General features: G+C 41.2%; 1 protein-coding gene across 3 annotated transcripts; it reads left to right on the top strand.

Moving 5' to 3' along the window:
* Positions 1 to 736: 736 nt before the first annotated feature.
* On the top strand, positions 737 to 20860 carry nqo2 (N-ribosyldihydronicotinamide:quinone dehydrogenase 2). Of its 3 annotated transcripts, none has more exons than XM_062977672.1 (7): positions 846 to 979; positions 11775 to 11801; positions 12451 to 12615; positions 13435 to 13565; positions 17143 to 17256; positions 18529 to 18630; positions 20653 to 20860. In XM_062977672.1, exons 2-7 carry the CDS (start codon positions 11795 to 11797, stop codon positions 20812 to 20814), a joined length of 681 nt encoding a protein of 226 aa, XP_062833742.1. In that variant the 5' UTR covers positions 846 to 979; positions 11775 to 11794; the 3' UTR covers positions 20815 to 20860. The 3 variants fall into 3 exon arrangements, with proteins under 3 accessions (XP_062833744.1, XP_062833742.1, XP_062833743.1); XM_062977673.1 differs by lacking the exon at positions 846 to 979 and adding an exon at positions 8180 to 8321; XM_062977674.1 differs by lacking the exons at positions 11775 to 11801; positions 12451 to 12615; positions 13435 to 13565 and having other exon boundaries at positions 737 to 979.
* Positions 20861 to 22895: the final 2035 nt, after the last annotated feature.

The raw sequence follows: 22895 nt of genomic DNA, 5'->3' as shown, positions 1-22895 counted from the left end.
TTCATCCACATCTATGGCAGGCATCCTCAGAAGTTGTGAGGTCTGCTGGAAACTAGGCAGGTGAGGTTTATATATCTGTGGAAAGTCCAAGTTGGGAGAAAGAACTCTTTCTGTTGGAGGCAAGTGAGAATGTTGCAATTGGCCACCTTGATTTGCATTGAATAGCCTTGAGGCAGATGACAGGGGAGTTCCAGGCAATAAACAATCAGGGCCAGTTAAGACCTCCCAACAAGGGATTCCACCAGGCAGGAAGCAGCCAGGCCTTGAAGCTGTTGGTCTATTTAATGCCAATTGCAACATTCACACTTGCCTCAGGCAGACAAGAGTTCTTTCTCAACCTCTGAGGATGCCTACCATAGATGCAGGCAAAACGTCAGAAGAGAATGCTTCTGGAACAGGGCCATACAGTCCAGAAAACTCACAGCAACCCAACGATTCCGGCCATGACAGCCTTCGACAACACACTGTTCTTATCATTCTTCTTTGCCAAAGAAAAATAAGGGTACATATACACTGCAAAATTAAAGCAGTTTGATACCGTACAAGGTCTTTAGCCTCTTCTGCTTAAGGGCGCCACTGAACTACAGCTCCCATTGCTTTATTAGTATTGAGCCGGGGCAGTTAAGGTGGCCAGACTGCATTAAATTCTCCAGTGTAGACGCGCTCTAAATAGAGATTATCCATGGAATTTAGGAGACTGGAGATCCAGTGATAAGGAAATAGGCCTGTCCCAGAAGATGTATGGGCAATTATGAAATGTAATTCCAGGGTAAACAGTAAATTATTGGGCCTGGTCGTCGGATACGGAACTGGGAGTATAATCCGGATCTCACTCCCATTGGTCCAGAGTCGCAGATGTAAACCCAAGGAGGCGGAGTTAGGGGAATCTGGTTTTCCTACCGGCGAGGCTTGCTCTGCTCTCCGCTTTACTGGATGGCTGCAAAACTATCCGGAGGACACTCTCGCCTGCACTGCTAAGGTAACGCCAAGGCTGGGCTGCATCTACACTGTGGAATTAATGCAGTTTGATACCACTTTAATGCTATGGAATCCTGGGAGTTGTGGTTTGGGGAGGCACCAGCCCTCTTTGCCAGAGAAGGCCGGAGAGCTTGTAAAACTACATTTCCCACGACCTTATAGAATTGAGCCATGGCAGTTAAAGAGGTGTCAAACTGCATTAATTCCACGGTGCAGATACCATTCTGAGGCCCCTTATACACTGCCCTATACAATCCAGATCATCTGCTTTGAACCGGGTTATATGGCAGTGTAGACTCAGATAGTGTGGATTATCTGCTTGGATAATCCGGAGTATGTGGCAGTGTAGACTCGGATAATGTGGATTATATGCTTGGATAATCCGGATTATGTGGCAGTATGGACTCAGATAATGTGGATTATCTGCTTGGATAATCCGGATTATGTGGCACTGTAGACTCAGATAATGTGGATTAAATGTTTGGATAATCCGGAGTATGTGGCAGTGTAGACTCAGATGATGTAGATTATCTGTTTGGATAATCCGGATTATGTGGCAGTGTAGACTCAGATAATGTAGATTATCTGTTTGGATAATCCGGATTATGTGGCAGTGAAGACTCAGATGATGTAGATTATCTGTTTGGATAATCCGGATTATGTGGCAGTGTAGACTCAGATAATCCGGATTATCTTCTTGGATAACCCGGATTATATGGTGTAGACTCAGTTAATGTGGATTATCTGTTTGTAGACGTGACCTGACTTTCAAAACAGAAAAGCAAGCCGGGAGATGAGTTTTGGAAAAGCACTCAGGAAAATATGGCCAAATGGTCTTATAACTAGCCCAACCCTATATACAACTTTTGTATTTGGGGATTTAGGAAGATGTGTAATAGACAATGGCTGGACTCTGTGTGTGTCAAAATATAGTAATATGTAATAATGTAATAGTATATCCCTTCTGACTAGCCCAGGCATGGGCACACTTGGGCCCTCCAGGTGTTTTGGACTTCAACTCCCACAATTCCTAACAGCCTTCCGGCTGTTAGGAATTGTGGGAGTTGAAGTCCAAAACACCTAGAGGGCCCAAGTGTGCCCATGCCTGGGCTAGCCAAATCCTAGGTGCAAGTTTACTATTTGGGAATTTACAAAGACGAACAAAGCTGGGCTCTGTGTATGAAATCATATCTCCCAACATCTGATAACTAGACCAGTCCTGATTATTAGGACTGTATACCATTTGGAAACTTTATTGGGAACTTAAAAGACATGTAATAGACAAAAGCTAGATCCTATTATATGTGAATATATGTATAGATATCTCTCTGCCTGGTTCTATGCTGTCCTATATCCCATGATCTGATCCCTAATTATCTGCTTTGAACTGGATTGCAATACCGATAGGCAAGAAACACAATTAGAGGATTTTCGTTTTCATAGGGTCCTGGGCTCCTAATGTGGAAGGCTGAGTGCAGTTCAATTGTTGTGGGAACATACTTTATATATATTATACAGTATATATAATTTACATATATAGTAAGGGTAAAGGTTTATATAATACTAGCTTTGCCCGACTACGCATTGCTGTGGCTTAATGGGAATCCTTTGTTGGCCAGGTGGAATAGCAGTGAATAGCCTTGCAGTCTCAAAGCCTGGCCGTTTTCTGGAGTAGCTGGAGCTTTTTGTTGTATGAACGTAGAGGCATGGATGAGGGGTTGTGCTGCCAAGTTTAGTGTTTCTGGGATGTGTAGTTTTGTTGTTTTGTCCTAGGCCGAAATTTCATTACCCTCTTATATATATTAAATAAAGGTTTACATAATACAGGTAAAGGTTGCCTACCTTGGGCTGCCTTTGAAGAATTGCAGTTGGTACAAAGGTTGGCAGCTAGGTTGTTAACTGAGCGAACTACAGGGAGTGGTCCATCACCCTGTTTAAACAGCAGTTCCCGCACTTTCTCCCTGTCCTTCCTCCTATAGGTTTAGTATTTTAAACTGACATTGCTCTTTTACTTCTAATTTATTATTGGACCTTTCACTTTTGTCCACCAGCCCTGTTTTGAAATTCTTTTGCACCATTCCCTTCCCCCCGAATTTCAGTACCCATTACTGCTCAGACTATTGGCGGTCGATTATACTGTTTTTATGTTATTGTCTTGTTGTAATGTTGTTGATTATATTGAGCTATTTTAAAATCTATGTTTGGTTTTAATCTTTGTTGGTTTGGGCTTGTCCCCATGTAAGCCGTCTCGAGTTCCTTCAGGGAGATGGAGGCAGGATATAAAATTATTGGAGCACTGTTGCCTTCTGGAGCAGTACTTATTGATCTACTCACATTTGCATGTTTTCGAACTGCTAGGTTGGCACAAACTGGGGCTAACAGCAGGAGCTCACCTCACTCCCCAGATTCGAACCTCTGATCTATCCATCTATTTATCTACCTATGGTTTTATATATATAATATTAGGAAAAAATATATACAGTAGAGTCTCACTTATCCAGCATTCTGTATTATCCAACACAGTCTGCCTGCCGCCCAGATCCACAGCTGCTTCTCTAGGCAGCAACGTGCCCAACAACAACACAATTGCAGCCACACTGTAAAACATGATGTTTTGGTGCGTAATTTGTAAAATCATAACGTAATTTGACGTTTAATAGGCTTTTCCTTAATCCCTCCTTATTCAACATTTTCGCTTATCCAACATTCTGCTGGCCCATTTATGTTCGATAAGTGAAATTCTTCTGTAATACTATATATTTTTCCATATTGGGAACAATCCATTAATGATTCCCGATATTGCTATCATCTGTAGTTTGACTAGGATTGGTGTCATCTGGTGTACTGTATATACTCGAGTATAAGCCTAGTTTTTCAGCCCTTTTTTTAAGACTGAAAAAGCCCCCCTCAGCTTATACTCAGATGAGGGTCTTGGTTGGCTTATATTTGGGTCAGCTTATACTCGAGAATATATGGTACATTTATTATTTTTCTCTATTATTATGGGTATTATTACATTTATTATTTTTCTCTATTATTGTTGCTACTATTACATTTATTTTACTATATTTTTATTATTATTATTAATACATCCATTATTTCACTCTGATCTTATTATTATTACTACATGTATTATTTTACTCTATTATTATTAAAAGGATACATAAGCACATTTACATTGAAGAAGATGAGAATAATGATTTGACCAGGGTTGGACAGTCTTATCTTAAATCTGAGCTTGATGTAAATATTCAAAAACATTTAACCTATTTTTTTTCGTGTCAGGAACAACCTGAGTTGGCCGTCTGCAAGGACGTTGCCCAGGGGACACCCGGATGTTTTGATGTTTTACCATCCTTGTGGGAGGCTTCTCTCATGTCCCCGCATGGAGCTGGAGCTGATAGAGGGAGCTCATCCGCGCTCTCCCCGGGTGGGATGCGAACCTGGCAGTCTTCAGGTCAGCAACCCAACCTTCAAGTCACAAGGCTTTTATCCCCTAGGCCATCAGAGGCTCCTAACCTACTGATGCCTCAGTTAATGTAATTTTATTGGTATCTATTTTTATTTCTGAAATCTACCACCCTCAGCTTATACTGGAGTCAATGTTTTCCCAGTTTTTTTGTGGTAAAATTAGGTGCCTCAGCTTATATTCGTGTCGGCTTATACTAAAGTATATATGGTAATCATGGTGTTCTCATAGACCTTCTCCCTTACCACATATCCCATACTACATGGACCTTCTTCCATTCCAGAAAATTCGATAAAATCAACAACTATTTTCAAAAGCCAGCCGTTACTAAAACAGTGTGTATTTGTAGCATATGCAGATGAAACAACCCCATTTGAATCAGCACACTGTCACTGAGTAATAGCGACAGCTCTGATCAGAGTATATATGCATTGGAAAGTTCTAAAAGTAAATTAGCAGAGTTTTGGTCATGTATGTCAATTACTTCAGTACATGTAAACTGGTGTTTAGTTATGTTTTTAATTAAAAAAGATTATCCTGAAATACTGCACAAAAATAGTCATTTTGGTAGTTGTCGCACTGTTCAGTTCATACGCTCCGTACCATCCTAGTAATGCTTCTTTATATGCACATGTACTGTATATGTGTATGTGCCTTCAAGCATTTATTTATTTACGGCTCTTTTATTGCGCTTTTCTCAACCTCGGAGGGGACTCAAGGCGGCTTCACAACATAGGCAATGCCTTTAAAAACATAGTACAATAAAAATAAGCAGCACCATTAAAACAATTAAAGCATTTGAGTTCATACAACAAGTTAAAATCACGTGATCCATAGGCGTAGTTCGGGGCCGTTATAGGTCAATTACACGTTTCATATCTAATTATTGCACTAGATTTTTGAAGGCTTGGTCAAAGAGCTACATCTTCACTTTTTTGTGAAAGGTCAGGAAGGAGGGAGCTGATCTAATCTCTCTGGGGAGGGAGTTCCATAGCCGAGGGGCCACCACCGAGAAGGCTCTGTCTCTCGTCTCCACCAAACTCGCCTGCAAAGAAAGCAAAGCCGAGAGCAAGGCCTCTCCAGATGATCTTAAACTCCGAGATGGTTCATAGAGGGAGATATGTTCGGACAAGTAAGCTGGGCCAGAATCGTTTAGGGCTTTATAGGCTAACGCCTGTACTCTGAATTGTGCTCAGTAGCAGATTGGCAGCCAATGGAGCTGGTGGAACAAGGGGGTTATATACTCCCTGTATGCAGTTCTGGTGATCAATCTGGCTGCCGCTCATTGGACCAGTTGCAGCTTCCGAACAGTCTTCAAAGGTAACCCCACACGTAGCGTGTTGCAATAATCTATTCGAGATGTAACCAGAGCGTGGACTACCGTGGCCAAGTCAAACTTCTCAAGGTATGGGACTTCAAAGTAGACTTGAAGGCACATACACATGCCTGGGGACTTCCACTGAAATACTGTTAAAATTTATGTTGGTTTAAATTGTTCTCCATTTGAAATACTGTGTTCTATCTTCCTTCCTTTTTTTGCACTACAAATGAAATATGTGTACTGTGCATAGGGCTTTGCTCGGGGTTTTTTTTTTTCAATTAGTTCACACAAACACTATTATCCATCTGCTACTGGTCCAGTCTGTCTGTCAAATTTTAAAACACAATGCATCAAAAAGTTTGCCCATGGCTGATATACTTAGGCTGAGGATGATGGTCCTCCATTTTTGGGGTCTTGGGGGTGGGTCCGTAGGTGGCTGAAGAGACCTATTCATGATCCACATGTTCTCCTGCAATGAGGACATCGGTTTCCAAGTGGAAGGCGGTCCCGGTCAGGGTTGGCTTGACGCTTCTTCCTCTTGGCATGTTTCTCCCTTAAGCCCTCCATTCATGCCTCTTTGAACTCTGCAGCACTGCTGGTCACAGCTGACCTCCAATTAGAGTGCTCAAGGGCCTGGGCTTCCCAGTTCTCAGTGTCTATGCCACAGGTTTTAAGGTTGACTTTAAGCCGATCTTTAAATCTCTTTTCCTGCCCACCAACATTCCGTTTTCCATTCTTGAGTTGGGAGTAGAGTAACTGCTTTGGGAGACGGTGATCGGGCATTCGGACAATGTGGCCAGTCCAGCGGAGTTGATGGCGTAGGAGCATCGCTTCTTCCAGCACGCTGGCATTTGTCCGCCTGTCTTCCCAAGAGATTTGCAGTATTTTTCTGAGGCAACGCTGATGAAAACGCTCCAGGATTTGAGTGTGATGTCTGTAGACAGTCCACGTTTCGCAGGCATAGACCAGGGTTGGGAAGACAATCTATATATATAAAAGGGTAATGAAATTAGGACTGTGAGCAAAACAACAAAAGTACACATCGCAGAACCATGAAACTTGCCACCGGAACCCAGCGCCCTTGCCGCTAGGTTCGTACCACAAAAAACAAATAAACATCTGGAACCAAATCTGGCCCCAAAAAAGCCCAAAAACCACAAAATTTCAACAGCGCACGCTCAACACACACCACCCTCTACCCTCAATGGCCGTCTCTCCATTCCCGCTGCCGGTGCCATTGACCTCAATACCCCCAAACCTGCCCACCAGCATAAATAAAAATAACAAAATACACAAATAAAAATAAAAATACCGCTACAATTTAGAAACCACACCACCACACTTCTCCACACAAACGCATAAAGAACAACACTCTCAAAACAGGTCTACCACCAACACAAAACAATCAGTCCCACTTCACACCTCCCAACAAAGGATTACCCCAGGCAGGAATCAGCCAGGCTTGGAACATACAAAGCATGACACAATCAGTGCCACCTAACACCACCCAACAAAGGATTCCACCAGGCAATCGAAACAATCAGGGCCAGCTAACATCTCCAAACACATGAATTCCCCAGGCACAGCACCCAGGCTTTCACATTACAACGCTATTAAATACTAATCAAAAGGACTAATAACACCATTCAGACCTGCCGCACCGACACTATTCATTGCAATCCAGGTCATCAAACAAGGACTTCCAGAACAACAAAACGGCCAGACTTTCAAGAACCAAGGCTATTTACTGCTATTCCACCTGGCCAACAAATCATTCCGATGATGCGTGGCCAGGCAAAGCTAGTATATAATATAATGCATAAACATTTCTTGGCGCTCCATGATAAACTTTTGCTTCAAAAAGGGCTCAGTGGCTGAAAAGGTTTGAGAACTCCTGCTCTAAAATATAATCTACGACAGCTGGTATTCATTGGTGGCCTCCCATCCAAGTGCTAAACAATTCTGACCCTGCTTAAATTCCTATACAGGCAGGATCTAGTGTCCTTGATGTACAAATATTTATGTATATGTGATCAAACATAAAATTAATAATTTCTCCAAAGTTTCTCACAGATCCACACTGTCTGCCCTTGAGTTTCAGAAGTGAAAACATTTTGGTTATGTTCAGTGCCGGTTCAATATGGAGGCCAATGAAGCCCCCGCTTGGGGCGCAGGTCCCCAGGGGCGCCATTGAGCGCCCCCCCCCCCCCCCGCGGGGACCACTGGCTCCGTCGACGGCTAATGCGATAGGCCTCAGTTGAAGCTTTCCATGTTCCATGAAGCTTTCCAGCGGCAGGCATGGCTTTTTCTTCCCTTCTCTCTCCTCTCTCCCCCCTCCCTGCTTCTCTCTCTCTCTCTCTCTCTCTCTCTCTCTCTCTCTCTCTCTCTCTCTCTCCAAACTCTGAGGCCTGGATCCGCCCTCCTGGGCCTTCTCCCGGCCTCCGAGGCCTGGATCCACCCAACGGGGCCTTCTCCCGGCCTCCAGGCCCTTCGCTCGCCCTCAGGGGCCTGTGGCAGGCATCCTCAGAGGTTTTGAGGTCTGTTGGAAGCTAAGTAAGTGGGGTTTATATATCTGTAGAAGGTCCAGAGTGGGAGAAAGAAGTTGGATGGCCATCTATAGGGAATTGTATCTCCTTGCCTGGGAGTCTCCTTATCTACTTATCTGGTGCTTTTTTAAAGCAGAGGCTGGATGGCCATCTATTGGGAGGATTCTAATTGTATCTCCTTGCCTGGGAGTATTCTTATCTGCTTATCTGGTGCTTTTTTAAAGCAGAGGCTGGATGGCCATCTATTGGGAAGGTTCTAATTGTATCTCCTTGCCTGGGAGTATGCTTATCTGCTTATCTGGTGCTTTTTTAAAGCAGAGGCTGGATGGCCATCTATTGGGAGGGGTCTAATTGTATCTCCTTGCCTGGGAGTCTGCTTATCTGCTTATCTGGTGCTTTTTTTTTAAAGCAGAGGCTGGATGGCCATCTATTGGGAGGGTTCTAATTGTATCTCCTTGCCTGGGAGTCTGTTTATCTGCTTATCTGGTGCTTTTTTAAAGCAGAGGCTGGATGGCCATCTATTGGGAGGGTTCTAATTGTATCTCCTTGCCTGGGAGTCTGCTTATCTGCTTATCTGGTGCTTTTTTAAAGCAGAGGCTGGATGGCCATCTATTGGGAGGGTTCTAATTGTATCTCCTTGCCTGGGAGTCTGTTTATCTGCTTATCTGGTGCTTTTTTAAAGCAGAGGCTGGATGGCCATCTATTGGGAGGGGTCTAATTGTATCTCCTTGCCTGGGAGTCTGCTTATCTGCTTATCTGGTGCTTTTTTTTAAAGCAGAGGCTGGATGGCCATCTATTGGGAGGGTTCTAATTGTATCTCCTTGCCTGGGAGTCTGCTTATCTGCTTATCTGGTGCTATTTTAAAGCAGAGGCTGGATGGCCATCTATTGGGAGGGTTCTAATTGTATCTCCTTGCCTGGGAGTCTGCTTATCTGCTTATCTGGTGCTATTTTAAAGCAGAGGCTGGATGGCCATCTATTGGGAGGGTTCTAATTGTATCTCCTTGCCTGGGAGTCTGCTTATCTGTTTATCTGGTGCTTTTTTAAAGCAGAGGCTGGATGGCCATCTATTGGGAGGGGTCTAATTGTATCTCCTTGCCTGGGAGTCTGAGGAAATTTCCTTCCCTGGTGCTTTTTTAAAGCAGAGGCTGGATGGCCATCTATTGGGAGGGGTCTAATTGTATCTCCTTGCCTGGGAGTCTGCTTATCTGATGCTTTTTTAAAGCAGAGGCTGGATGGCCATCTATTGGGAGGGTTCTAATTGTATCTCCTTGCCTGGGAGTCTGCTTATCTGCTTATCTGGTGCTTTTTTAAAGCAGAGGCTGGATGGCCATCTATTGGGAGGGTTCTAATTGTATCTCCTTGCCTGGGAGTCTGCTTATCTGCTTATCTGGTGCTTTTTTAAAGCAGAGGCTGGATGGCCATCTATTGGGAGGGGTCTAATTGTATCTCCTTGCCTGGGAGTCTGCTTATCTGCTTATCTGGTGCTTTTTTAAAGCAGAGGCTGGATGGCCATCTATTGGGAGGGTTCTAATTGTATCTCCTTGCCTGGGAGTCTGTTTATCTGCTTATCTGGTGCTTTTTTAAAGCAGAGGCTGGATGGCCATCTATTGGGAGGGTTCTAATTGTATCTCCTTGCCTGGGAGTCTGCTTATCTGCTTATCTGGTGCTTTTTTTTAAAGCAGAGGCTGGATGGCCATCTATTGGGAGGGTTCTAATTGTATCTCCTTGCCTGGGAGTCTGCTTATCTGATGCTTTTTTAAAGCAGAGGCTGGATGGCCATCTATTGGGAGGGTTCTAATTGTATCTCCTTGCTTGGGAATCTGGGGAAGTTTGCTTATCTGGTGTTTTTTTAAAGCAGAGGCTGGATGGCCATCTGTCGGGAGGGTTTTAATTGTATCTCCTTGCCTGGGAGTCTGCTTATCTGCCTATCTGGTGCTTTTTTAAAGCAGAGGCTGGATAGTCATCTGTTCGGACAGGTCCTTTTTTCTCTCTCAAGTCTCTCCTCTTTTTTTCTTTCAAGTCATCCTGCATAAAGGTAACTATCATGTCTCCAGTGGGTTAGTGAAATGATGTCCTTTTGGATTGAAAAAATATTTTCAAGCTATTGATGGTTGAATATGTGGGTACAGAGTTGGTTCAGATAACTTCATATAGCTTTATCAAACCACTTCTTCTTCTTCTTCTTTTAAAATATTTATTCAGGTTTTACATATATATGATAAAAGAAACATGGCAATGCCAAAAGACAAAAGAAAAAGAGAAAAAATAAAAAGGGGGAAAATGTAAAAATAAAATAAAATCAAAAAATAAAGTTCCCTACTTCTGGTCTGTAGGATTCAGGAAGAAAGGCAAGTGGGGTTTATTTATCTGTGGAATAATGTCCAGGGTGGGAGAAAGAGTTCTTGTCTGTTTGAGGCAAGTGTGAATGTAGCAATACAGTAGAGTCTCACTTATCCAACATAAACAGGCCGGCAGAAGCTTGGATAAGCGAAAATCTTGGATAATAAGGAGGGATTAAGGAAAAGCCTATTAAAAATCAATTTAGGTTATGATTTTACAAATTAAGCACCAAAACATCATGTTATACAACAAATTTGACAGAAAAAAGTAGTTCAATACGCAGTAATGCTATGTAGTAATTACTGTATTTACGAATTTAGCACCAAAATATCACGATATATTGAAAACATTGACTACAAAAATGTGTTGGATAATCCAGAACGTTGGATAAGTGAGACTCTGCTATACTTTTATTTTTGAGCTATTGGTTTTTTTGGGGGGTGGCAAAATTCGGGGGGGGGGGGAATGGCAAAATTCGGGAGGGGGCACCAAAATTCTGTTCGCTTACACTTGAAAATTATCTAGGGCCGGCTCTGGTTATGTTATATTTTTGGTCCTATTTGTTAATTGATTCAATTGATATATGTGTTTGTGTATGTGTGTGGATATCTGTGTATATATGTAGAGGTATGAAAATGTGAAGCTCATTGGGGTTTACTAAGCACGTGATACTGTAATTCATGGATCAACAGTGGAACACCACAAGCCTTATTTCTAAGCATAGAGAGTTGTTTTCTTATCCTGTGCTCACTTCCTCAAGAGCAAATCCCATTGAGGTGGATATACACTGCCATATAATCCAATTCAAAGCAGATAATCTGGATCAGAAACTAGATTATATGGCAGTGTAGATGGTACCTAAATACATCCCAGGGATTGATTAGTGAGCAACTGTGTGTATTGGGGTGACTAGATGACTGGGTGCTGAATTGCCCATTTAGCTGTACAGAGCCTTGTTGCATAGCATGAGATCTGTTTTTATTACTTGGGGTTTATGTTTCAAATTTTAAAAAAAAATATGAGGCAGGAATACGGGATTTATTATACAAATGTGTTTTCTTTTTTTCAAAACCAAGGTCTTTTCAAGTGGATATTAACCTGCTGTTTTGTTTTTGTAGACACCAAGTTTTCTGGGTAAATGGCTGGTAAGTTCCCTTTTTTCCTTTAGGTTAGATTTTAAAAAATATTACATTTTTCCAAAGTCTCATCCTGATCCACTGACCATCAGGGGTAAATAAATATAATAACACATTATCTTCTCATATTGAAGGGTTATTGATGAAGCAGAGTGGGATATGCAGAGTTACTATTTCTCAACTCTTCCTATCTCACAAGATGTTTGTGAGGATGAGACAGAAAAAGGGACAACTCCGAATGCTGTCTTGTGCCCATGGACAGAAAAGTGAGTTTTAAATTAAATATAATGCGTTGAGGTGGCTACTTTTGAAGAAAAATTACGCCTCATCCTACAATCCAGAAATTACTCTTCATCCTGCAATCCAGAAATTACTCCTCATCCTGCAATCCAGAAATTACTCCTCATCCTACAATCCAGAAATTACTCCTCATCCTATAATCCAGATATTACTCCTCATCCTGCAATCCTGAAATTACTCCTCATCCTACAATCCAGAAATTACTCCTCATCCTACAATCCAGAAATTATCCTCATTCTACAATCCAGAACAGATCTTTTCCCCACATGGTACCAGTTTCCTGCAGATAATCACACACATTCTAAATTTTTTAAAGCTACTGCTTGCAGTCAGTTTTATTTCCCATCATTTTCTTCAGGGAAAAAAGCATTAATCGTCTATGCACACCAAGAGCCCAAATCTATGAATGGGTCCTACAAAGCCGTTGCGGTGGAGGAGCTGAGTAAACAGGGTTGCAGCGTAACTGTTTCTGATCTATATGAAATGCAATTTGAGCCAAGATCAACAAGAAAGGACATAATTGGTGAGTATATAGACTATGCTGTGGAAATCAGACCATCCAAAGTTATCTCTTACTTTCTTTTAGGGGTAGCAGGATAATTTATTGGTGTCCCTCATCATAAAGGAAAGTTGTTCCTTTTTAATGTGTTGTCGAAGGCTTTCATGGCCGGGATCACAGGATTGTTGTATGTCTTTCGGGCTATGTGGCCATGTTCCAGAAGTACTCTCTCCTGACGTTTCGCCCACATCTATGGCAGCCATTCTCAGAGGTTGTGAGGTGTGGATAAACTAAGTAAGGAAAGGAAAGAATATATATCTGTGTAGAGTCCAGGGTGTGGCAAGAGTCCTTTGTCACTGGGAAGCCAGCATTAATGTTTCAGTTAATCACCCTAATTAGCATTGGAAAGGTTTTTGTCTCTTGCCTGGGGGCATCCTTTGTTAGTCATTAGCTGTGCTCTGCCCTCAGAGTGTTGGCTACCAGTATTAAAAAACTCTAAAATCAAAACAGTGGATGGGAACATGACTAGTTTCCAACAGACCTCACAACCTCTGAGGATGCCTGCCATTGATGCAGGTGAAACATCAGGAAAGAATGCTTCTGGAACATGGCAATGCAGTCTGGAAAACTCACAGCAGCCCAATGATGCTGATCATAAAAGCCTTCAACAACATATTTTATTACTGTTGGCCATTTACCAGACAGTTGTGCAGACCATAAACAAACCAATTGACATGTGCAATAGGATAAGATCACAGCGTCCTAATTAAAACCTCTCTTAGTTGATCAAAACTTAATGAATTTGCTTCTTACAGGAAGATTTCTGTCATATTTCTTCTGCAGGTGAGCTGTATAACCCAGAACAGTTAAATTATGGAGTTGAGGCATTTGAGGCTTACAAAAATGGGTGCCTATCTGAAGATCTGAAGGAGGAACACAGGAAAGTGATAGAAGCTGAGCTGGTGATCTTTCAGGTTAGTCTTATTAAAACAACTCTTTTGAGATATTCTACTTTTGGTATACTTCAGGTATGGGGTGCATATGCCCCAATCCCACGCCATCGAATATCCTGGACCTTACCTACACTGCCATATAAAATCCAGATTATCTGCTTTGAACTGGATTACATGGCAGTGTAGACTCATATAATCCAGTTCAAAGCAGATAATTCGGATTCTATATGGCTGTGTAGGTATGACCCGGAATGTTGGGTTGTAATTCTCCTGATCCTTCACCATTGACTAAGCTTTTTTGAGGCTGATGAAGTTGTAATTACATCAACGCACCTGGTAGTTCAGCAGTAGCCACACATTAGTAAGTCCTTTCAGTTGTGGTCTACACAGTGGACCTGGTTTTGTGCCATCATTTCAATAGGTAGTCTATCAAAGAACTTTTCATGGTTCATAAACATTGAGAAAATGAATGACATTTTCTGCTGGCCCTTGGGCATATGCAAAAACCTGGGCATATGCAAAAATGTTGTTTCGTATTCAACAGATCAGAATACTTTGATGGTCTTGGCAGGAAAAAAAAAGATGCTTGTAAGATAATAAAAGGAAACTGAATATACGGAAATGACCTCTACATAATACATGTCAACAAGATATAGCAATAGTTCCCAATTTCCACAGCTTTAATACAGAATTGAGTGGTGCAATGAGTTAAACCCTTGTGCCGGCTGAACTGCTGACCTGAATATTGGGTTGCTGACCTGAAAGTTGCCGGTTCAAATCTGCGAGGTGAGCTCCTGCCTGTCAGCTCTAGCTTGCAGGGACATGAGAGAAGCCTCCCAGCTAACATTCCATTGCGGTTTAGCCCACTGCACTACTGCTGCCCCATTTTATATCAAAAAACAATAGCATGTTTAAGCATTGTAAACTCTTTCTCATAGAAAGGTAGAACATGCCAGCATAGCCCTTCCTCCTATTCCATGGTCTGTCTCTAACTATATATTGCATTGTCTACTTGCCACATCATCAGGTAGATCATACCTCCTGACTAGTACTTTCCCCTTCGAAGGCCATGCTCCCTTGTTTTTAATGGAAGAACAGTACAATTTTGAGATTTAGGTTATGAAAATCCATCATTTTATGTTTTCATTACATTTCCCAGTGGCACAGTAACACTGTTCTGGGTTGCCATATACCGTATATACTCGAGTATAAGCTGACCCGAATATAAGCTGAGGCACCTGGTTTTACCACAAAAAACTGAGAAAACTTATTGACTCGAGTATAAGCCGAGGGTGGGAAATGCAGCAGCTACTGGTACATTTCAGAAATAAAAACAGATACCAATAAAATTACATTAATTGAGGCATCAGTAGGTTAAATGTTTTTGAATATTTACATAAAGCTCAAATTTAAGATAAGATTGTCCAACTCTGATCAAATCATTATTCTCATCTTTTTCAATGTAAATGTGCTTATGTATCCTTTTAATAATAATAGAGTAAAATAATACAAATAATAATAATAATAATAATAATAATAATAATAATAATAATAATACAGGAAAGTAATACAAGTAATAATAAATAGAGTAAAATAAAAAATGCTATAATAATAATAAGATCAGAGTGAAATAATAAATGTATTAATAATAATAATAATAATAATAATAATAATAATAATAATAATAATGGACTTCCGAATCCAGACTGACAAAGTTCTGGAACACAACACACCAGACATCACAGTTGTGGAAAAGAAAAAGGTTTGGATCATTGATGTTGCCATCCCAGGTGACAGTCGCATTGACGAAAAACAACAGGAAAAACTCAGCCGCTATCAGGACCTCAAGATTGAACTTCAAAGACTCTGGCAGAAACCAGTGCAGGTGGTCCCGGTGGTGATGGGCACACTGGGTGCCGTGCCAAAAGATCTCAGCCGGCATTTGGAAACAATAGACATTGACAAAATTACGATCTGCCAACTGCAAAAGGCCACCCTACTGGGATCTGCGCGCATCATCCGAAAATACATCACACAGTCCTAGACACTTGGGAAGTGTTCGACTTGTGATTTTGTGATATGAAATCCAGCATATCTGTCTTGTTTGCTGTGTCATAATAAAATAATAATAAAATAATAAATGTAATAATACCAATAATAATAGAGAATAATAATAGCCTGGGCTGTTGCGCAGGCTGGTGAGCAGCCAGCTGCAGCCAGCTGCAACAAATCACTCTGACCAAGCGGTCATGAGTTCGAGGCCAGCTCAGAGCCTCCGTTTGTCTCTGTCTTTGTTCTATGTTAAGGCATTAAATGTTTGCCTTATATGTGTAATGTGATCCGCCCTGAGTCCCCTTCGGGGTGAGAAGGGCGGAATATAAATACTGCAAATAAATAAATAAAGTATCATATATTCTCGAGTATAAGCTGACCCAAATATAAGCCAACCAGGACCCTCACCCGAGTATAAGCCAAGGGGGCTTTTTCAGTCTTAAAAAAAGGCCTGAAAAACTAGGCTTATACTTGAGTATATACAGTATGTGTAAATGTCTCCATACCTCCAATTGTAATTCGTATAGATGATATAATAAATATTAATGTTGCAGTCCCTATCCTTTATATACATTAGTTTATGCTACCAAGGGATGGTATAGTTTTCAGTGCCAAACCTTGTTTTGGAGTCCTGGGGCTGGCAGATCTCCAAGAGTTCCTATTGGTGAAAATATCTGTCAATTTGAATACAGTGTATCACATCACGATTCAAAGTTTAAACATTTAAAAGGCAATCTTAATTAACAAATCATCATTATTAGGATGTGTGCAAATGTAACTGCACACATTGGGCAGTAACTTTTCAAAAAATATCATGGCACTATATCCTCCAGGGTAGTGGGGATGCCATACAACTAAAAGAATCCAGAATAGCAACAGGAATAAACTGCAAAAATGATTATTATTTAAAAAATAAACAAAGCAAAGGGGGGAAGTAATGACTATGCAGCTAGAGGTTGCAGAAGTACAGCAAGATACAAAGGGTAATACACAATGGCCAAATTCTGGGCACATTTCTTTCCCTGTCCTCTAATTTTGCATGATGAAGAGTTCAGGAAAACTCCAATGTTTGCATCACTTTTAAAGCATTTTAGTTGTCCAATAAAGGTACTGGCCATCTCTGAATTTGGGGGAAAGTAATTAATTGTGATTAGTCATTTATTACTTCCAAATTATGTAGTCACTGTTGTCAAGATGGCTATCAGTTTCTTTAGAATATGAGTTGGTACGTGTTATGGCATTGGTATCTGGCTTGTTGGCCAGTATGGGAATGCAGTGCTGCACTTTATGGGGTTTTGGTCTGATCCAGAAGGGACCTTACAATCCCTTGTAGTTGTACTGAATTCGTGTATTTGTTACCTGTAATCAATAAGGGACTTTGCCATCCAGTATGATGTGAGTCAAAGGAATCCAGGACATATTACTGGGTCGACAAAATATTATTCTTGACCTTCTGATTTAAGAAGCTGAGGATGAAGCTGATGGCTACAAAATGTCCCCTTAAAGTCAAAGGCACTTTCCTTTTTTATTTTCTTTTTTTATCTAGTTTCCATTATATTGGTACAGCATGCCAGCAATCTTGAAAGGCTGGATGGACAGAGTTTTGGTCCAAGGATTTGCCTTCAATATCCCAAAGGGTAGTGGGTCTGGTTTACTCAAGGTATGTTTACCCACTCTATGAAATGTCTTGTACATTTGGATAATTTTTATAATATGTCTTTCACTGTTCCACTTAAAGATTGTAGTCTATTCACACTGACCTAAGATTTGAAAAGTTACTTCTTAGACTGCCAAAATCCTTAGCTGTGCTAAGAATTCTTGGGAGCTAAAATCAAAGTGGTTTTTAGGTAAATCTGACACAATATTATTCTCTTCCAAATGAACTAGTTAGGACTTGTGTGGACTGGAAAAAATGGGTTTCCCTACACTTTTGGAAGCCTTTTCACTTTTATATAACCTTATTATTATTGCAAGACATAAGACCAAAAAAATGAGAAGCTCGGTTATTTAAGTATTAGTTTAGGGACTGAGACAACAGATAGCATAAGTCTTTGTAGACTAAGTCCACTTCCTCAGATGTAGACAATGACTGCTGTAAACATTGGCCTATGCCAGCAGAGATGCTTAGTGCATGCAGGCATCGTGGCACAAACATGCTGAAACTTGATAAAGAGCCACTTAGCCTACTCCTAATTTGGTTGTTGGAGAGAACTAAAGTGTTTTCTCAATTTGCCGTCATAATGGAAAACATTCTTAGAGTTTGATCTTACTGTACACTTGTTGCGATCCAGAAATCAGATACAATCTGCATTTACAAATTGTTAGATGCTACATACAAGGCCTTATAAATGACCATACCACATATCTATAAATATGATACGAATATAGCAAGGAGCTTAAAACTTTTTCAGAGTACATCTCCCATTTGGCTGGACTTTCGTGAGGTTGAGAGCTGTAGTGACCTAATGAGTTAAACCCTTGTGCCAGCTGGACTGCTGACCTGAAGGTTGGGTTGCTGATCTGAAGGTTGCTAGTTCGAATCCGCGAGACAGGATGTTCTCCTGTCTGTCAGCTCTAGTTTGTGAAGACATGAGAGAAACCTCCCAGAAGGATGGCAACACATTCGGGCAACATCTCTGTAGACAGGCAATTTTCTCACACCAGAAGCAACTTGCAGTATGTTCTCAAGTCACTTCTGATATGTAAAAAAGTTACAGAAGTACCTTCCATAATCCCTGACCTGTGCAGGCTTGAAATCACACTTATTTAGATTTTTTTAATTCTTAACCTAAAATAACAACCGTGCTGATTAGAATCTTTGTTAAGAGTTCCAAACAATAAGGCACCAGGAGCATTCTGGTTGTAGATGGTGCCGAGTTCTTTTCCTTGAAAAAGAATAATAGATGTGCGCTTTCTCCCTTTGTCATGCCAGAATAAAAAGGCCTTGCTTTCATTTACCACCGGAGGAAATCAAGCAATGTACACAAAAGAAGGAATCAGTGGTGACATTAGTTACGTCCTATGGCCCATGCAGGTAACAAGTTCTGCCTCCTCTGATGTATCTCTTGTCTGAATTTGTGATGGTTATGAGTGGATCAGAGTTTTTCCCAGGCATTTTCCTACCTAATGGAAAGGGACTCTTTGCATGAGTCCCACAACTAGCCAGAATGGCAGTCGACCCCTAGTTTAACAACTGCAAAGGGAGAGAGTATCCTCTGTCCCACCCAGGTGAAGGTGCCCAGGACAGTAGTTCTCAACATTTGGTGCTTCAGATGTTTTGGATTTCATCTGACCAGAAATAGCATTCAGAATGGTAAGTGGTGAACCTACTCTGAAAAATATTGTTTACATGAAGGCCCTATGATAGGTCTCCCTAGGATCTCCAGAAGTCAGAAATGACTTGAAGGCATACTACAACAACAACAACAACAACAACAACACTACTAATGGGGACACCTTGAAAACTAAAATTGGGCTACAAATACTGATGAATAAATATATAAAAGTCTTTTCATTTAGAGCAGTGGTTCCTGACCTTTTTTTGACCAGGCCCACTTGACCAGAGACCACTCTCCAACATTAGTACCAAAAGGGTTATGAATCAGTTTTGGTCAACTTTAGATTTGGTTTGGTTATTTGGGATGCTGATACAGAAAATTGCACTGGATAAACCACATCAGCTCTGGTTTCTGATACAGAACATATGCCATCCAGTAGTCGCCATCTGTTTGCCCACAAAAAATCCATATTTAATAATATAGAGCTGATGTGGTCTGTCCAACGCAATTGTCGGCTCTGCAGAAAGGAGCGGAAATAAAATAATAATAATAATAATAATAATAATAATAATATTATGTGGCCCAAATGATTCATTGGAACTTATGCCTCAAGTACCACCTCCCAGCAGTAAAGAACTGGTGGGATCACAAACCTGCAAAAGTATTAGAAAATGAACACGCAAAGATACTGTGGGACTTCCGAATCCAGACGGACAAAGTTCTTAACACAACACACCAGACATCACAGTTGTGGAAAAGAAAAAGGGTTGGATCATTGATGTTGCCATCCCAGGGGACAGTCGCATTGACGAAAAACAACAGGAAAAACTCAGCCGCTATCAGGACCTCAAGATTGAACTTCAAAGACTCTGGCAGAAACCAGTACAGGTGGTCCCGGTGGTGATCGGCACATTGGGTGCCGTGCCAAAAGATCTCAGCCGGCATTTGGAAACAATAGGCATTGACAAAATTATGATCTGCCAACTGCAAAAGGCCACCCTACTGGGATCTGTGCGCATCATCCGAAAATACATCACACAGTCCTAGACACTTGGGAAGTGTTCGACTTGTGTTTTTGTGATACGAAATCCAGCATATCTAACTTGTTTGCTGTGTCATCATCATCATCATCATCATAATAATAATAATAATAATAAAAATCTTTATTTGTATTCCGCCCTATCTCCCCAAGGGGACTCAGGGCGGATTCCAACATACAGTGGCAAACAAAATACAGTGCCAAATAAAATAAATAAAGAGGAAGGAGATTCGTGGACCAGATTTTTGTTCTTGGCCCACAGGTTGAGAACCACGGATTTAGAGGGTCACCATAAATCATAGTCAAATTGAGAGCAGTTAACAGCAGTAACAAAAATCTAAGGCTGGATCTAGACTCCTCTCTATCCCAGGATCTGACCCCAGATTATCTGGCAGTGTAGACTCATATAATCCAGTTCAAAGCAGATAATCTGGGATCAGATCTTGGGATTCAGGACAGTGTAGATCCGGCCTAAGAATCCAGATAACCTGTCCTTCATGCATAAGCTATATATGAGACTGTTGTACAACTATTGGGGACACAAGTGTACCTCACCTCTCTTTTTCCCTTTTTTCTTTGCACTTGATAGTCCTGTGCATATCTCTTGAAACTCACTCCAGCAAAAAGCTGCTGTTCACTCTGCTCACTGTTCGAATGCTTGCTAGTGATTTAAGCACTAATCTTTCTGGTTTTGTCGTTTTTCCCCCTCTTCTCCCCACCTCTATTTTTTCAAATCCAGTTTGGGATCCTGCAGTTCTGTGGCTTCGATGTCCTTGCCCCTCAGATCTGCTTTGCCCCAGAATATGCGCCCTTGGAAGAAAGAAGGCAAATGCTGACTTCTTGGGAGAAGCGGCTGAAGACAATCTGGGAAGAGAAGCCTATACCCTGCATTCTAGAGTGATATTAAACTAAAGTTTGAGAAAGATTAAAGATTTGCTTTTCTCTCACGCCCTGCCTCCATTTTTATCATTTTTAATTTTTACATTAGCTTGGGTACCTGGTGTTGCCCGGGTTATTTGAAAAAGTCAGTTTTTTAATTGTACAAATGCATAAGGTTGTGGGTGAACTACAACTAACATCATGCCAGGTTAACCCCGAAAACTCCCATCAGTACTTGAAGTTTGTTATGCTGGGCAAGTTTGCTCTGAATGCATCTTCGGTGGGGTTCAGTGTGCTCTCTGGCTGTAGGGTAAACTACATCTCCTGCTATGGTGAGTCAGTCCCCTCAAAACCCTCCAGTAGGTTGAATTAGTCATGGAGGTTCTGTGTGCCAAGTTTGGTCCAGGTCCATCCTCGGTGGAGGTCACCATTTCTCTGGTTGTGAGTGAACTACAACTCCCACTAATCAAGGTGAATTTCCCCCTAAGACCTCCAGTATGTTTTGCTGGTCATGGGGACTCTGTAAGCCAAGTTTGGTCCAATGCAGTCTTTGGTGGAGTTCAGGGTGCTCCTAGATTGCAGCTGAACTATAAATCCCAGTCCCTGCAACTCCAAAATATCCAGGTCAATTCCCCTTAAAACCAACCAGTATTCTTGGACGTGCGAAAAGGCCCAAAAATACTGGAAAAAGATACAGGAAAAATTAGAAAAAATATTGGAGATTAGAATACCATTTAAAGCAGAAACATTTTTATTAGGGATACACGAAATAAAAATAGAAAATAATGAAGACAAATTATTATTCTTACTAACAACAGCGGCAAGGATTTGCTATGCCAAATTATGGAAGAGAGAAGAAATCCCAGAGGAAGATGATTGGCTGATAAAGATGCTTGAAATAAGTAACATGGACAGGCTGACTTTCTTACTAGCAAAAAATAAAGGAGAACCAATCAAAGAAACAAATTGGGACAGAATGATGGAAAACCTAAAATGGATAGATGAGAGAAAGAAGCAAAAATAGATGATAAAGGAAAAGGAAAAACAAAATATAAAGAGAAAGAAAGATAACCTCAACAGAAAGGAGAAGGAAATAAGAAGAAAAGGAGTTAGAATTTAAGGAGAATTAAGGAAGAAAGAAAAGGCAAATTACCTTGAAGAAACTGCCGAGAAGTCATTTTTATATTCACTTTTTAAAATCTCTTTTTTTTTCTTTTTCTTTTTTCTTTTTGGATTTCCTTCCTGTCTTCTCTTGACCTTTTCTCTCCTTTTCTTTTTTGCCCAATTAGGAGTTTTTGCTTTTTATTATTCTGTTAAAACTAATAAAGATTATTTTATATAAAAAAAAAACCCAACCAGTATTCAAATTTGGGCATATCGGGTATGCATGCCAAGTTCATTGTGTTCATAGTGTACTCTGGATGTAGGTGAACTACAACTCCTATACATCCCTCCAAAGATCTCCAGTATTTTTTGTTGGTCATGGGGGTTCTGTGTGCCAAATTAGTTCCAGATCCATTGTTGGTGAAGTTCAGAGTGCTCTGAGATTGCAGGTGAACTATAAATCCCAGTACCTACAACTCCTATAGGTAGGTAAAGGTTTTCCCCTGATGTTAAGTCCGGTCGTAACCGACTCTGGGGGTTGGTGCTCATCTCAATTTCTAAGCCGAAGAGCCGGCGTTGTCCGTAGACACCTCCAAGGTCATGTGGCCAGCATGACTGCATGGAGCACCGTTACCTTCCCGCCGAAGCGGTACCTATTGATCTACTCACATTTGCATGTTTTCAAACTGCTAGATTAAAAGAAGCTGGGGCTAACCGTGGGTGCTCATTCCACTCTGGGGATTTGAACCTGGCACCTTTTGGTCCGCAAGTTCAGCAGCTCAGTGCTTTAACGTACTGCGCCACCAGGGGCCCTACAACTCCTATAAATCATAGTGAATTCTCCCCAAACCTCTCTTGTATGTTCAGTTGCTGATCAACTCCTCTGTTTGCTGTGTACCATAGACAAGAATGGGAAAGGGTTATGGGAGAGCCAGTGGGCGGGGTCATGCAAATTCCACACAAATGGATGTCTATGGTGGAGGAAACACATGCCTCTCA

The sequence above is a fragment of the Anolis carolinensis genome, chromosome 4 (genome assembly GCF_035594765.1).
Source record: "Anolis carolinensis isolate JA03-04 chromosome 4, rAnoCar3.1.pri, whole genome shotgun sequence".
Classification (NCBI taxonomy): Eukaryota; Metazoa; Chordata; class Lepidosauria; order Squamata; family Dactyloidae; genus Anolis; species Anolis carolinensis.
This window is presented reverse-complemented; position numbering and strand designations above follow the sequence as displayed.

What these genes read in the sequence shown, in the direction of transcription:
- nqo2 (XM_062977672.1), top strand. An exon ending in GTGGGTCTGGTTTACTCAAG is followed by an intron (nt 17,257 to 18,528) that starts GTATGTTTACCC and finishes TTGTCATGCCAG; the next exon opens with AATAAAAAGGCCTTGCTTTC. An exon ending in ACGTCCTATGGCCCATGCAG is followed by an intron (nt 18,631 to 20,652) that starts GTAACAAGTTCT and finishes TTTCAAATCCAG; the next exon opens with TTTGGGATCCTGCAGTTCTG.